At 37.9% G+C, this 16,304-nt stretch overlaps 1 protein-coding gene across 1 annotated transcript in view; it reads right to left on the bottom strand.

Annotated features, from left to right (window-relative positions):
* Nucleotides 1–1,498: 1,498 nt before the first annotated feature.
* The window catches only part of CYP4X1 (cytochrome P450 family 4 subfamily X member 1), a 31,348-nt gene continuing 16,542 nt past the window's right edge, over nucleotides 1,499–16,304 (bottom strand). The window contains exons 7-12 of the mRNA XM_053895729.1: nucleotides 11,612–11,718; nucleotides 10,840–11,030; nucleotides 7,474–7,607; nucleotides 6,108–6,172; nucleotides 3,750–3,832; nucleotides 1,499–2,919 (exon numbers count right to left, since the gene is read on the bottom strand). Of these exons, the coding sequence (XP_053751704.1) occupies nucleotides 2,751–2,919; nucleotides 3,750–3,832; nucleotides 6,108–6,172; nucleotides 7,474–7,607; nucleotides 10,840–11,030; nucleotides 11,612–11,718 (749 nt within the window). The 3' untranslated portion in view covers nucleotides 1,499–2,750. The remainder of the gene's footprint in view (nucleotides 2,920–3,749; nucleotides 3,833–6,107; nucleotides 6,173–7,473; nucleotides 7,608–10,839; nucleotides 11,031–11,611; nucleotides 11,719–16,304) is intronic.

Here is a 16,304-nt window from a genome sequence, read left to right on the forward strand (position 1 = left end):
GAACAAGATACACAGAGCCTGGATACCTGGTGACCTTGTACAGCGAACTACCCTACTATTTCTGGACCACCTATTTCCTCAATTTCATGTGAGAGAAAAAGGAATTTTTATCTTGTTTAAGCTCCTCTATTTGGGCATACTTCTGTTGTAGTGAGCTGTTATTGGATGTGACCAGTACTTTATTTTCATTTCTTATCCGTCCGGATAGTCAAGGTCAGTTTGCTTTCACTTGGCGAGGACAATATACTTCTACTGTTTGTTTCAGGGTTATTGAAAACATTTTTTTCTTAGTATAGTTGACACGCAATGTTACATTAGTTTCAGGTGTACAACATAGTGATCCAACTTCTCTATGTTTTGCTATGCTATGCTCCCCACAAGTGTAGCTACCACCTGCCACCATACAACAGTATTACAGTATCATTTACTATATTCCCTATACTGTGCCTTTTCTTCCCATGAGTTATTCATTTTGTGACTGGAAGTGTTTCAGGGCTAAATTGCCCAGTTCATTGCCCATAATTTTGCTGCTGGGGGACATCTGAGAAAGGGCAGAAGCAGCTTCCACCCCTCTGAGGCCTCAATTTATATGTCCCTTTCTTAAGGAGGGCTTTCTAAACAACCCAATCTAAAGTAAGTGCCCCTTCATTACTGTCTTGCTCGGCCCACTTATTTCCTTCATGGCACTTAGTTAAATTCATAATGATTTGTTACCCAACTTGCACTTTAGGAAACAATCTCCTACCTGGCTCAGTAGGTCGAGTGTCTGATTTCAGCTCAGGTCATGACCTCATGGTTCATGAGTTTGAGTCCCACATTAGGCTCTCTGCTGTGGGCACAAAGCCTGCTTCAGATCCTCTGTCCCCTACGCTCTCTGTCTCTCCCTGCTCATTCTCTCTTTCTCTCTCAAAATAAACAAATTTAAAAAAATTTTAAAAAGGATACAAGTTCCATGAGGGCAGGGATCATAACTGTGCGTTCACTGAATGCTTATCATAATATCTGACATGCAGTGGACACATAAACATCAAATGAGCGATGAATCTGGAAATTATTATTATTATGGTTATTATTTGGAAATTATTAAAAATTCCTGCTCAGGTTTCACAAGCACCAGGGAAATCTGTAGACTATCTTTTAAAAAATTATTATTATTTATTTATTAAAAAAATTTTTTTAAATATGAAACTTATTGTCAAATTGGTTTCCATACAACACCCAGTGCTCATCCCAACAGGTGCCCTCCTCAATACCCATCACCCACCCTCCCCTCCCTCCCACCCCCCATCAACCCTCAGTTTGTTCTCAGTTTTTAAGAGTCTTTTATGGTTTGCCTCCCTCCCTAACTTTTTTTTTCCTTTCCCTCCCCCTCCCCCATGGTCTTTTGTTAAGTTTCTCAGGATCCACATAAGAATGAAAACCACATATGGTATCTGTCTTTCTCTGTAGACTATCTTGATAATATTCCAAATGAAGGTTTTCTTATCTAAGATTCAAATCCCAGAAACCAAAAAGAAAAGTTTATTTATCTTAATTCATGAAAATTTTGAATTTCTGTATGATAAAAGACACCATAAATGTATTGTTATAAAAATGCAAGAATGGGGAAAATTATAAAGAAAAGTTACAATCAAGGGCTATTATCCACAATATTAAAGAACTCATACAAATCAGTAAGAAAAAGACAAACAACTCCATTGGAAAATAAACATAGATGTAATGTATGAATCACAGACAAAAAAACAAAGATAATCACAAATGGCCAATAAGCATGTTTTTAAAACTATAAATAGTGTAAATATCCAATAATAAGAAAATAGTTCAATAAGTTATAGTATATCCATGTTATAAAATATTATGAATCCATTGATTAGGAATATGATGTATTTTTTATTAAGTGAAAAAAACAAGAATAATATGGATATGATTCCATCTATAAGAATGCATACTTACATATGTATGAAATGTATAGGAAAAACTCTGAAAGAATGCACACCAAACTATTCTGTTTTTAGGAAAATGCATAGGAGATGTGTCAGGGCGTGGGTCAGGGCAGAGACGTGTAGTGTATGTGAAGTGGGATTTTTACTTTTTACTTTACATGCTTTTCTAGTGTTGGAAATCTTTTACTGTGAGCATTTATTCACTTATTACTTGTGAAATTCCAAAAACTATTTCTAAAAAGCAGAAAACATATGGAAGTCACCTAGCAAAATTCTTGGTATACAGCTTTAATAGAAGACAGAATCAAACAGTAATGATTGGCAAATCTCCCCAAATCATACCGAAACAGATCTAAGTGACACAGGGTATCACCTGTGCACCTTTGGATAATGTGCAGTTACACAGAGACCCCCATCACACCTACCCCTAACCCTCCCACTGTACCTTGATTCTTTACCATTTTTTTGGCCCATTAGCTGTAATTTAACTTTATTTTTTTAAATGTTTAGTTATTTTGAGCGAGACAGAGAGAGAGAGAGGCAGAGAGAAAGAGAGAGAGAGGGAGAAGCTCCACACTGTTAGCACGGAAGTGGAGCCTGACCCGGGACTCAAACTCGTGAATGGTGAGATCAAGCCCTGAGACAAAATCAAGAGTTGGACGCTAAACTGACTGAGCACCCAGGTGGCCCTGTAATTTAACTTTAAAATTACACACACACACACACACACACACACACACACACACATATATATATATATATATATATATATATATATATAAAATCGTTGTACCCTGGGCTGTAACATTAGGGGAGTTTCTTCAGGTGCAAGTAGACCCCATTCTTGGGTTTGAGGACAATCTGGGGCAAGAAGACAAGAGGTCTGGTTGGATCTGGAGACACCTTGAAGCGGAGCAGGATCAAGGCAATGGCCACCTTTAACTCAATCATGGCAAACTGCTGCCCGATACAGTTCCTGCAGACACCGAGGGAAAGAAAGAGATACTTGAAGAAATGGTAGTTTTTTCTGACTCTTGCATAAGATGCTAGCATAATGAATCTGATAGTCACAGTAAAGCTGCATTTACACACCATATGCCACAGAAACTTTTGAACGTCTATTGTTCCCTGCAAGAATGTGAACCGGGAGGCTGCAATGTGATGCCTGCCCTAAACAAGGTGGCACTTGGAATTGCTTATAGAATTGTTTCCCCTGTGAGAATATAAATGTCAAACTGGGTGACTATAGTGGGAACAGAGTATTGTGTCATTGACATTTGCTAATAAAGCAGAATTTAAATGTTCTCATGTGCGCGTGTGCGCGCATGCGCACACACACACACACACACACACACAAAGAGATAAATTTGTGAGATGGAGGATGTGGTAATAACTAGATGGGGAAGAGTCCTTTCATGATCTATACAGATATCAAATCACCATGATACACATTTTAAATATCTTACAATTTCACATGTCAGCTATACCTCAATAAATTTGAAATTAAGAAAAAAGAAGAATTGTTTCTCCTGCGTCAGGGGTGGGCTGCATGGCTGATGAGCAAGTTTGCATTGTGGGAGAGCTTTCTGAGGCATGGCTGTATAAGATGTGATAGAGAAGGGCTTTGTCTTTTGTGACACTAACTGGTCTTTTCAGGGGCTCAAATAGGTACCAATATCTACCTCATAATCTGGTGAGAAGATGGGGTTCCATGGAAGAATATATACACCTGAGATACCAAAGGAAGAATGCTGTTTCCAAATAAAACACTTCTGTCTATTTTCAACAACTTCAAATTGTCCTCACCTTGGTCCGGCTGAGAATGGTAAGAAGGAGTGGGGGTGTCTCTGATCAGAATTTTCCTGAGAGAATCGCGAGGGGTCAAAGACCTGAAATGACAAGGCAACCCCACCACCATCCCCAAAACACCATTAGCATATTTTTTAAGCTACTGCTTAGCACTGATCAACAGAAATCTATAATGAGCTACATATGTAATTTCTTTTCTTCTTTTTTTAAGCAGGCTTCACACCCAGCATGGAGCCCAATGCAGGGCTCGAACTCATGACCCTGAGATCAAGACCTGAGCCGAGGTCAAGAGTCAGACGCTTAACTGACTGAGCCACCTAGGCACCCCCACATATGTAATTTCAAACATTCTGGTAGTCACTTTTTTAAAAGGTGAAAGTAATTTTAACAATAGAATTTATTTTGCAGAAAATATTATCATTCCAACATGTACTCAATATAAATAATTATTAAGGAAATATTTCACATTTTTGTACTATGTCTTCAAAATCCAGTGATATACACTGGGTACACATTTCCAGCACATCTCATTTCCCACTAGCTACATTTCAAATGCCCAGTAACCACATGTGACTAGTAGCTACCACACTGGACAGTGCAACTCAAGAGGTGCAGCCCTTGTCTGGCCTCTTCATTGACAAGTCTGCTACCCAGACACATAAGGAGAAAGCAGAAACACTAGGGTGTAATATTATTTTCATTCTGGAAGTAAGAATGTCCCAACCTAATTTACCCAAAGAAAATGAAAACACTAATTTGAAAAGATATATGCACCTGCTATGTGCAATACGACAGCATTATTTACAATAGTTAAGATATGGAAGCAGCCTAAGTGTCCATCCACAAATGAATGGATAAAGAGGATGTGGTGGATGGGATGGAATGTTACATGGCCATAAAAAGGATGAGATCATGCCTTTTGAGACAATATGGATATACCTAGAGGGCAGTATGCTAAGTAAAATAAGTCAGACTGAGAAAGATAAATACTATATTATTCCATTCATGGGTGGAATCTAAAAAAAAAAAAAAAAACAACGAAAAACAAGTGTATAAACAAACAAAAAGCAGAATTAGACCAAAAATACAGAGAACAAACTGATGGTTGTGGGGGAAGTTTGGACAAAATGGGTGAAGAGGAGAGGGGAGATACAGGCTTCCAGTTACAAAATGAGTAAGTCACAGGAATAAAAGACATAGCATAAGGAACATGGTCAATAATACCGTAATAGCGATGTAATGGGACAGACGGTAGCTACACTTGTGGGGAACGCAGCATGATGTATAAACTTGTCAAATCACTAAGTTGTGCACCTGAAACTAATGTCACATTGTATGTCAACTATACTCAAATAAAATTGATTTGAACATTAAAAAAAAAGAATGTGCCCACTTAGAAGTCAAGCCAAAGTGCTTATGTGATCAATGATTATTGAGACATGTAGTCCACCTCCCATTACACATAAGAGATCTTAAATCCTAGCCACTTATGTGAAAGTATCTGTAGGTGTTGTGAGTGTTGAGAGTTTAAGAATGTTGAATCAAGCGCTCAGGTAAGCTATATGTCTTCTTTTTGCCTCTGTGTGCAGTCTCTCCTCCCTTTCCTGCCCTGCTCTGGGCTCCAAGAAGCTGACCCACATGGTTTCTTTTGAGGTTGGCTGATAAAAGACATTGATTGGCGATCTGGAGGGTGGGCAGAGAGAACTTTTGGGTTATTTATTCCCTGGGCCCCACCCTACCAGGCTGCCTCTGGCTGGCTGCATGCTCCACTGAAGGTCCAACTCCTGCCCAGGACCCTTCCCAGCACAGTAATCTCTCTCCAGGCTTTTGTAACCCTCTTTCCTGCCTGGCCCAGACGTGGTAAGCACTTCAGCAGTTATTTGCTCCATTCTGTTTTTCTAAAGCCTACCCATACCTTTGTAAATAGTTGCTTTATAAAACTCTCCTCCAAGTGCCCAAGTTGAGTGTGCCATTGGGTTTCTGCCAGTATCCTGATTGTTACATCCAGCCAAAAAGAGTCTGAGTTGCCTGCATGACTGCATGAGTGGTCTATACTCCTGCAGGCGTCTAGGTGAGTTCTTGATAGAGCTTGCTAAGTAAACAGCTGTGGTATAGACTTTGGGCAATTTCAAACAGATTGTGTGGCATTATATCCATATGTTCATGCAAAGTGAACATAAAGTAGGAATAGGGGAAGGGGACAGACAGCTTTCCTTTGGGGGAAAGGTTGAACATTTTCGGTCTTTAAGTTTATTTTGTTTGCCTTGAGTCATTTGCCACTTCCATGCATAGCTAACAAAAAGTGAGCTACACAGCATTAGTTCTTTCAAGGATTTATGTATAAGACAGTCGTACCTTTGGGTTTTCCCAGATGGCAGGGTTATGATGAAGGCCCCAAATACTGAGAACCACGGTTATTCCTGTGAAAAGAAAGAAATAAAAAAGATTGCAGAAGATACAGCAAGTTGTGGGCTACTGTTACACCATTCTTCAATAAGACTTTTCTTCTTGAAGGGAAACAGCTAGCTCTTGATAGAGTTCTGTGCACTGTAGCTGATGCCAGCAGTCAAGGACCCATGGGTAGATGAGGCCTGGGTGACACCTTAGATTTCAAAGCAATGACATATTCAATACATGCTTCTATCTTAAGGAGCTATTGGTATCATGTCAAAATGATATCTGTTAGTGGACTATACAGCACCCACCAGAGACAGTTTGGGTACAAAAGAACAGAATCACAATTCCATCACGCAGTTCCAGTGACAAGTTTCTGCTGGTTCTGTTCATAAGCGGAAGGGAGGAAATTTTAGCAAATATCCATGTGGTTTGGGGCTTAAAAAAAAACACAGGGGAGAGAGATTTTGAGGATTATTTGATTACCATAAAAATTCTGGTAAATTAATTTTGGATCTGTCCACAAAGTCACAGTAAGTGACAGGCTGTTGGTGTTTGCTACAAGCAGTCTTATCAGCTTGTATCTAAGGGCAAGAATTCACAGAACACTGAAGCAGATAAGTAAAGGGTGTCTCACATGACACCCCTCTGCCTCTCACCTGCCATGCTTGGAAACCTGTGCTCTGAAGAGCACAGGGCTCCAGGCGTTGGGACTCTGTGTGAGTTTTAGTTCTGCTCATCTGCACTTTGGGGTCTCTGGTGGGTTTTTGGTTACACCAAAAGTATTTGAAAGTGCTTTGTAAACTGAGAAGCACCATATAAATGTCTGCTAAGATCATTTCTAAGGGGAAAAAAGAGATAATGTGTTTGAAGGCTCTATGTAAACTATTAAGTGCTGTACACTTACAAGAGTGACATTATTATGATGATGAAGCCAAAGACCCACGGGGTCATCTAGATAAAGATGATGATGCTCATTTCCCACGAAGTCTCACCTGGGTCTCAAACTAAGCCAAATAAGGATAATTTTAGGAACAAACAACGTGTCCTCCAATGAAAGAAACCCTGGGTTGGGATTCTGGTAATCCAGGTTCTGGGCACAGAGCTTTGCTTCAAATGGTTATATACCTTTGAGAAAGTCTGGAAGCCACATTTGATCAAGGAATTTCCCACTGAATTCTTAATAGGCACCCAACCCTAAGCTAGACGTCCTTAGGATTGTATTTTGACTCTAACAGTTGAGAAACAAGCCAGTCTTTGTCATTGTCACTTTGTCACCCAGGATCCCATGGTCTCTAAGAACTGCTTAGGAAAAGAATACAAAGACCTGCAGGCAAGGAGCGTCCATCTGGGAAGGTAATGGGCTTGCTGAGCTCTCTGGAAATGGATGGGACTGGAGGGGCCAGTCGGAGTGACTCCTTGATGCACATTGTAGTGTATGACATCTCACCCAGCTGGTCCCTGTGAGGACAAGGGAGGAGGGTAGGGAACTCAGACTCCATATCCAGTTTATAAATATTGATGTTCTTTTCCTCTTTGGTGTTTATTCTTGGTAAATACCATCTCTAGGTTAAAGTTATTTTGCAGTTGGTTTATGTAACAGAATGTTGAGACTCTTTCTGCCTCAGGGTCAGCTGAGGTTCCAGAGAAAGAGGGACCAAAAAAGTGCCAGATATCTTCATGATAAAGCAAGATGCTAATCTACCAGTAAAGGATTTGCTAGGGGAGTTTCTGAAACCAGTTTTGCAACACTTAGCTCAAGAATGTGTAAGGAATGACTAAGGACTAAAAAGAAGAGGCTGAAGAGTTTTGATAGGAAAAAAAAAACCTTTAAGGAGAATTGTTGGAATGCCAGAGTACTGTGGAGAATGGAGGAGTGCCCCCAAACCATGTTAGGCAAAGAAGCCCTCTTGGGTCACTGAGATGACCTGAAATGTGCTCCCTGGAGTTTGGGAAACAGGGCTGATAGGAAAGGCTGTGACTCAGAACAGGCAGGGAGTGAGGGGAGGGCAACAGGGACAAGTTAGGAGTGGTCCATTGTGTTCTATGGGCCAATGAACTGGCAAGAGGGAGAGCTCTGGAACCAGCTTGAAAGGAGCTCTGAGGACAAGAATTTCCTTGCCCCATGAATCACCATGGCAAAGCTACAGTGAGGGAATCTCCAAAAAACCCAGAGATGCACCCACTGAGAATAAAAGGAGGCACTGAATAGCTACTAAGCTTAGAGGGCAAGATCACCATATTAACACCTCTTTCTCCTTATCCTCACTTCCTCCTGGGACCAGTTATGTAAGGGCCAGAAGCAGCAGCTACTGGGTAGGGGGGGAACTGGTCAGTAAGAAGTCAACCACAACCCCCTCAGTCACCACTGGCTTCCAGACCCAAAGAAATGCTGATCTGGGATGGAGGGAGATGGTCCCAGTGGATGCGAATTTACACTTTGTATTATTCCACTGGACCAGACAGTTTAATTACTGAATGAGACTGCTCTTGTGAATTAAATGGGTGGGAACTCTCTGAGATCTGGGTAAGATTTCACTCTGGAGATGAAAAGAACTTGCCCTATACAAGTATCAGAGGGAGAAGAATAAAGTTTTTTACTTGCATCCTAGATAGTCAGCTAGTCATAAAATGACTGCATATATTCAGTCTATTTGTTTTATTGTATTTCTGTTTGCTTTTCTGATTACTTATTTTGAATGCAGGTTTTGGCCATTCGGTGGTGTGAAATTTTAATTTTTTTGTTAAAAGTTTTTTTCAATGTTTACTTATTTTTGAGAGACAGAGACAGAGTGTGAGTAAGGAAGGGGCAGAGAGAGAGGGGGACACAGAATTCAAAGCAGGCTCTAGGTTCTGAGCTGTCAGCACAGAGCCCGAAGGGGGGCTCGAACCCACAAAACCATGAGATCATGACCTGGGCCCAACCAGGTTGGATGCCCAACCGACTGAGCCACCCAGGCGCCCCGTGAAATTTTAATTTTGAACTCTTTCCTCCTCAACCCCAGAATAAAAAGAGTAATTCTGCTTAGTCTGGCACTTTGCATATTTAAGAAACACAATGTTGTCCATCTTAGCCCTGGTGCAAGAAGAAGAGAGGAATTTTAACCCAATGGAGAAATGGCTGATGAGGAGCCAAATGGAGACATTGAAGAGCCTCAATGTCTGATGAGGAGCTGGCTGATGAGGAGCCAAATGGAGACAGATTTTTTGGAAATTGCTCTTTGCAGTGTGGTTTTACTATCTGTCTAAAAGAACTATAAATTTCCAGAATGCTATGGAAAAATTTCATTAAATATAAGTATAAGGTCATATTATGGAATAAAAACATATCTTATTGTTTATAAAATTATTTTCATTTCTCTCATTAAAATGAAAGTTAACAGATCCTTTGGACTTTTTCTTCTCACCTGGCAAAAATTTCTTTATTGTTTTCACATTTCACATAGGCCAAACAAGAATAAGGAAGGTGAATATTTGGGTTGGATATATATATACATATATATCCACCCTAAACAGGTTATCTGATTAATATTAATGCATGAGTAAAAACTGATTAATCAATACTGTATTTTGTGCTATACAAATTAAATCTTTAATTTATGGTAGGAAATATTATTTCCTTATACAAAGTAAGACCTCTAATACATCTATATAAATTCAAATTGTCCCTTACAAATGTTCTGAGCTGACCTTTGCATTTGAAATACGGTGTTTTCCCCGTAGTCATGAGGTCAGGTGGCCCTTAGTATTTCTATCTTTCTGTCCCTTTCACCAGCAAAACAAGGATAAGTGAAATATCTAACTAGGGTAAAGAATGTGGTTTATATTGGAGACATGTGTTTGTTTTTCTATCAGAGATTATGTCTGAAGGGCAAATCCATAACATGGGCATCATTAACAGCAAGATAAGCTCAAAGTCTTGCACAACGGTGTTGAAGTTTTCTACCTGGCTGATTCCTACCCATCCTAAAAGAGGCAGCTAGCATGTCAGATCTCCCAGGAAGTCCTCTGGAGTCCCCTATACCAGGTTAGGTGCCTGTCTTCTAAGTCTCTGTAGTAACCCACACATCTCTCTCTCTCGCTACCCTTACCAGGTTATATGGCAATTATTTGTATGGAGGTCTGTCTCCTGTACCAGGTGTGAGCCCAGTCAAACCTTGGACATTTTTTAAGTACCTCAGTATTTAAAATGTCGTTAAGTCCATAATACGCAGACTCAACTAAAGTGTGTATCATTTGGTACTATGTTCAAAGTCCAAAGCCAGTCCTGAGGAGTGAACAAAGAAATGGGAGACAATGACTACAATGTGGCTGAAATGATATGGATATGCACTCAGGTATCAGAAGAGGAGCCCCACTTAAGCCCTACCATTTAAGCTCTAAATGCAAGTCTAGGGATCAAGCCCCATTTTCAGTGCACTGGAGCTTAGGTGAAAGAAAGAAATGAGACATTACACACCACTGATTAGAAAAACAACAAAACAGATAAGTTGTGGATGAGTGAACTTCTTTAGCAGAAGATAAAGGGATAATTTTGGTTCCTTTAGAAAAAGAGCAGAATAGTAGCTTGTTTATTCTGTTTCTACAGGCACATATCTTAAAGCAATAACAGTCACCAAGATACCACAGGTAAAAATAAAGCAAAACCCAAGGAGGGGAACCAGGATGAAATGTTTAGGAATGCAGATCTTACCAGGTGATAGAAGACCCGTCCCCCAGGATGCCCCTGATCTCCTCCCGACATCTCTCCTGGTGCTCAGGGTTCAGAGCCAGGTGGTAGAGGAGCCAGGAAATGCCCCCTGCCATGGTGTCTTGCCCTGCCAACATGAATGTGTTCACCTCGGACTGTAGGTCAGTATCTGAGAAGTTGTTGTCATTTTCAGCCTGAAAGGTAAAATAGAGCTGTTTTTATGCAACTGGTAAAATAGAGAAATTTTTATGCAATGTCAATTTACAGATCTTTGGAGCCCCTATCAAGATAATGGTTTTAGGGAAATAAATTAGAGTTTCAAATGAGAGTCTCAATTTTAATTTAGTTCATCAAATACATAATAGAGGCCATACTTTGACCAGAGCATAAAGGAGAACCAATGTTAGACAAGGAAAGCAGACCTTGCAAAGAGTTCTTCCAATCATCCTACCAGATTCATTCAGACTTCCCAGCACCTCATCATCATCATTTTACCAGCTTATGCTGTGACTCTTTCCCCATGTTTCCCTTAACTATCATGTATCTTTGCAATAATCACCAAATCCTGTCAAATTAGTAAAAAATTCGGCCTTACTTAATTCCTTCTAGTGACCGAATTATAGATTTCTATCTTGATCTCAAACTGTATGGAGCCAAACATCAAAAGTGTTGTTAAATTTCGTTGACCAACGTTACTTTTGTCTATCTTCCTCCTCAATCATCCAGCTGCCCACACAATTAACTATATGAGCAGCCTCAGACATTTGAGACTTACCTGGGCAGAAAGGATAATATCCAGAAAATCCTGGTACTTCCGCTTCTGAGTGTTACCATACTTCTTCTCATTCTTGAGCAATTTTTTTCTATCCTGGATTATCTTTTCTGGGATAGAATAACAATTTCTGATTACCAAAGTGATAGCAAATATATATATATATATATATATATATATATATATATATATACACACACACACATACATACATATATATATATATAAAACAACATATATATATATAACAACATATATATATATATATATATATATATATATATATATATATATATAAAACAAACTCAAGGGCAACATCTAAAAAAAGGTAAAAACAGGTATAATTTATATGCTAAGAGAGGAGAAAAATGGAATCATATAAAATGCTCAATTAAAACCAGAGAAAGTAGAAAAAGAGTGAAAGACAAAAAAAGGCAATGAACAGTAAGAAGTAACAAATATGGTCGCTATTAATCCAAATATATCAATAATCACATTAAGCTTCAATGGTATAAATACAACAATTAAAAGACAGAGACTTCTGAATGGATGAAAAAAAACCCAAGCTGTATGTCATCTACAAGAAACCCACTTTAAATACATAAAGATATGTATAGATTAAAAGTAAAGGAGTAGAGAAAGATATGCCATGCTAACTAACAAAGAGAAAGTTGGAGTAACTATATTAATTTCAGCAGAACAGATTTCCAAGCAAGTAAAATTAGTAGGGAAAAAATTAATAGGGATTAAAATGGTATTATATAATGATAAGGGGGTCAATTCTCCAAGAATAAAACAATCTTTTGTGTGAATGCACCTAACAACAGAGTGTCAAAACATATAAGGCAAAAAACAACAGGACTCCAAGGAGAAATAGATGAATCTACTCTTATAGTTGGAGACTTCAACACTTCCCTGTCAGTAATGGACAGATCCAGCAGGCAGAAAACCAGCAAGGATGTAGTTGAACTGAACAATATCATCAATCAACTGGATCTATTTGACCCCTATAGAATACATCATCCAACAATAGCAGAACACACCTCCTTTTCAAGCTCACAGAGAACATTCACTAAAATAGACCACATTTGGGCCATAAAACACAAATTTTAAAAGAACATAAATCATACAAAGTATGCTCTCAGACCACAATGGAATAGAAATCAATAACAGAAAGATAGTTTGAAAACTCCAAAGTAGTTGGAGAGTAAACCACACTTTTCTAAATAACACATGGGCCAAAGAAATCTCAAGGGAAATTTTAAAAATATTTTGAACTAAATGAAAATTAAAATACAGCTAATAAAATTTGTGGAACACAGTGAAAGCAATACTTAGAGGGAAATTTGTAGCATTGAGTGGATATATTAGAAAAGAAGAAAAATCTAAAATCCTAATCTAATCTTTGACCTCAGGAAACTGTAAACAGAACGCATTAAATCCATAGTGGAAGAAGTGAAATAATAAAAATTAGAGCAGAAAGCAGTGAAATTGAAAATAAGAAATCAAGGGAAAAAAAATCAATGAACCCAAAAGTTGATTCTTTGAAAAGATCTGTAAAATTGATAAATCTCTAGCCAGGTTAATTAAGAAAAAAAGAGAGAAGATAAAAATCACTAATATCAGGAATAAAAAGGGAACATCATTATTGATTCTATGAGCATTAAAAAGATAATAAAGGAATATTATGAACAAATATATGCACATAAATCTGATAACCTAGGTGAAATGGACCAAATTCTTGAAAGACGCGGTCTATCAACATTCATCCAGAGAAACAGATAATCTGAATAGACCTATATATATTAAATAAATTAAATCAATAATAATGACCTTCCAAAAACAGGTCTAGATGATTTCAGTGGTTTATTCTTTCAAACATTTGAGAAAGAAATCACATCAATTCTTTACAATATATTCCAGAAAATAGCAGAGGGAATATTCCCTAATCTATTTTATGAGGCCAGACATTATCCTAATACCCAAACCAGACAAAGACATTACAAGAAAGGACAACTACAAACCAAATCTCTCTCATGAAATAAATGCTAAAATCCTCAATAAAATATTAGCAAAAAGAATCCAACAATGCACAAAAGGAATTATACACCATTACCAAGTGGGATTTATTCCAGATATGCAAATCTGGTTCAACATCAAAAAATCAATTAATGTAATCTATCACATCAATAAGTTAAAGAAGAAAAATCATATGGCCATATTAAAAGACACAGAAAAAAGATCTAACACAATCTAACACCCATTCACAATTAAGAAAAAAAAATCCCTCAGGAAACTAGGAATAGAGGGGGATACATATCATAACACATGTGTCAAAACCCATAGAGTGTACAATATAAATGATGAATCCTAAAGTAAACTATGGACTTTAGTTAATAATGTGTCAATATTGGCTCAATTGTAACAAATGTACCTCACTAAAGCAAGATGTGATGAGGAGAAACTGCGTAAGAAGGTGGAGGTGAGAAAGTATATGGGAACTGTCTACACTTTCTACTTAATTTTTCTGTATACTTAAAACTGTCTAAAAATAGTTTGTTAATTAAAAAAAAACATACTACAAAATCTCTTTAAATGAATCAGTGTGATTCCAGTACATGAATAAATAGACAGATGAATGGAACAGAAAAGAAAGTCCAGAAATAGGTTCAAGTACATATGTCAATTTAGTATATAAAATGGTTATCTCAATTACTGGAACAGATGGAACTTTTAAATTAAATTAAATTAAATTTTTAATTGAAGTATAATTAACATACAGCATTATATTCGTTTCAGGTGTACAGTGTAATGATTCAACAATTCTATATATTACTCTATGTTCATCACGTTAAGTATACTCTTAATCCTCTTTATCTATTTCACTCATCCCCCTACCCACCTGCCCTCTGCACCACCAATTTGTTTTTGTTTGTTTCTTTTTTCTTTCTTCATTTTGTTTCTTAAATGAAAAAATATGAGTGAGATTGAATGGTATTTGTCTTTCTCTATCTGACTTATTTCACTTAGCATAATATAATACCCTCTAGGTCCATCCATGTTGTTGCAAATGGCAAGATCGCTTTCTTTTTTATGGCTGAGTAACATATCATTGCATAGATATACCACCTTTTTAATAAATGGTGATGAGACAACTGGATAACCATTTGGAAAAGTTAGGTCAACACTTCACACCATGCATAAGAATAAACCCTAAATGAATCAGAGATCTAACTGCAAGAACAAAACCACACAAGCACAAGAAGAAAAACATGGATGAATTCTCTACAATTTGGGTATAGGGTAGTGGTTCTCAGATGGAGATAATTTTGACCCCAGGGGACATTCATCAATGTGTGTAGACATTTTCAGTTGCCACAACTGTCAGAGTCTTACTGGCATTGAGTGGATAGATGTCAGGGATGGAACTAAACATCCTACAATGCACAGGACACCTCGCCACATAACAAAGACTTATCCAAACCAAAATGTCATTAGAGCAAGGGTTGAAATACCCTAGAATAGGGGATGGCTACTGTCTACTACTTAAAATCCAGATGTAATAAAAATAATTGATATGTCATCTGCAAATATCTTCTCCCATTCTGTCAGTTGCCTTTTAGTTTTGTTGATTGTTCCCTTTGCTGTGCAGAAGCTTTTTATCTTGACAAGGCACCAATGGTTTATTTTTGCTTTTATTTCCCTTGCCTCTGGAGACATGTTAAGTAAGAAGTTGCTGCGGCCTAGGTCAAAGAGGTCATTACCTGTTTTCTCTCATAGAATTTTGCTTGTTTCCTGTCTCACATTTAGGTCTTTCATTCATTTTGAATATATTTTTGTGTATGATGTAAGAAAGTGGTCCAGGTTCACTCTCCTGCATGTTGCTGTACAGTTCTCCTAGCACCAATTGCTAAAGAGACTGTCTTTATTCCATTAGATACTCTTTCCTGCTTTGTCAAAGATTAGCTGGCTATATAGTTGTGGGTCCATTTCTAGGTTCTCTATTCTATTCCATTGATCTATGTGTTTTTGCACCAATACCATACTATCTTGATGATTACAGCTTTGTAATACAGGTTAAAGTCTGGGATTGTGATGCCTCCAGCTTTGGGTTTTTTCCAATGGGTAAAGCATTAATATCCAAAATCTATAAAGAACTTACCAAACTCAACACCCAAACAACAAATAATCCAGTGGAGAAATGGACAGAAGACATAAACAGACACTTTTCCAAAGAAGACATCCATGTGGGAAACAGACACATCAAAAGATGCTCAACATCACTCAAACACAAATCTAAACCATAATGAAATACCACCTCACACTGGTCAGATGGCTAAAATTAACAACACAGGAAACAACAGATGTTGGTGGGGATGTGGAGAAAGAGGAACCCTTTTGCATTGTTGGTGGGAATGCAAACTGGTACAGTCACTCTGGAAAACAGTATGGAGTTTCCTCAAAAAATTAAAAATAGAACTACTCTATAACCCAGCAATCGCACTACTAGGAATTTCTGCAAAGGTTACAAAAATGCTTATTTAAAGGGGCACATGCACCCCAATGCTTATAGCAGCGCTATCAACAACAGCCAAATTATGGAAAGAGCTCAAATGTCCATTAACTGATAAAGGGATAAAGAAGATGTGGTATATATACAATGGAATATTACTTGGTGATGAAAAAGAAATGAAAT

The sequence above is a fragment of the Panthera pardus genome, unplaced genomic scaffold, assembly GCF_024362965.1.
Source record: "Panthera pardus isolate Hobbes unplaced genomic scaffold, ASM2436296v1 HiC_scaffold_11, whole genome shotgun sequence".
NCBI classification, from domain to species: Eukaryota; Metazoa; Chordata; class Mammalia; order Carnivora; family Felidae; genus Panthera; species Panthera pardus.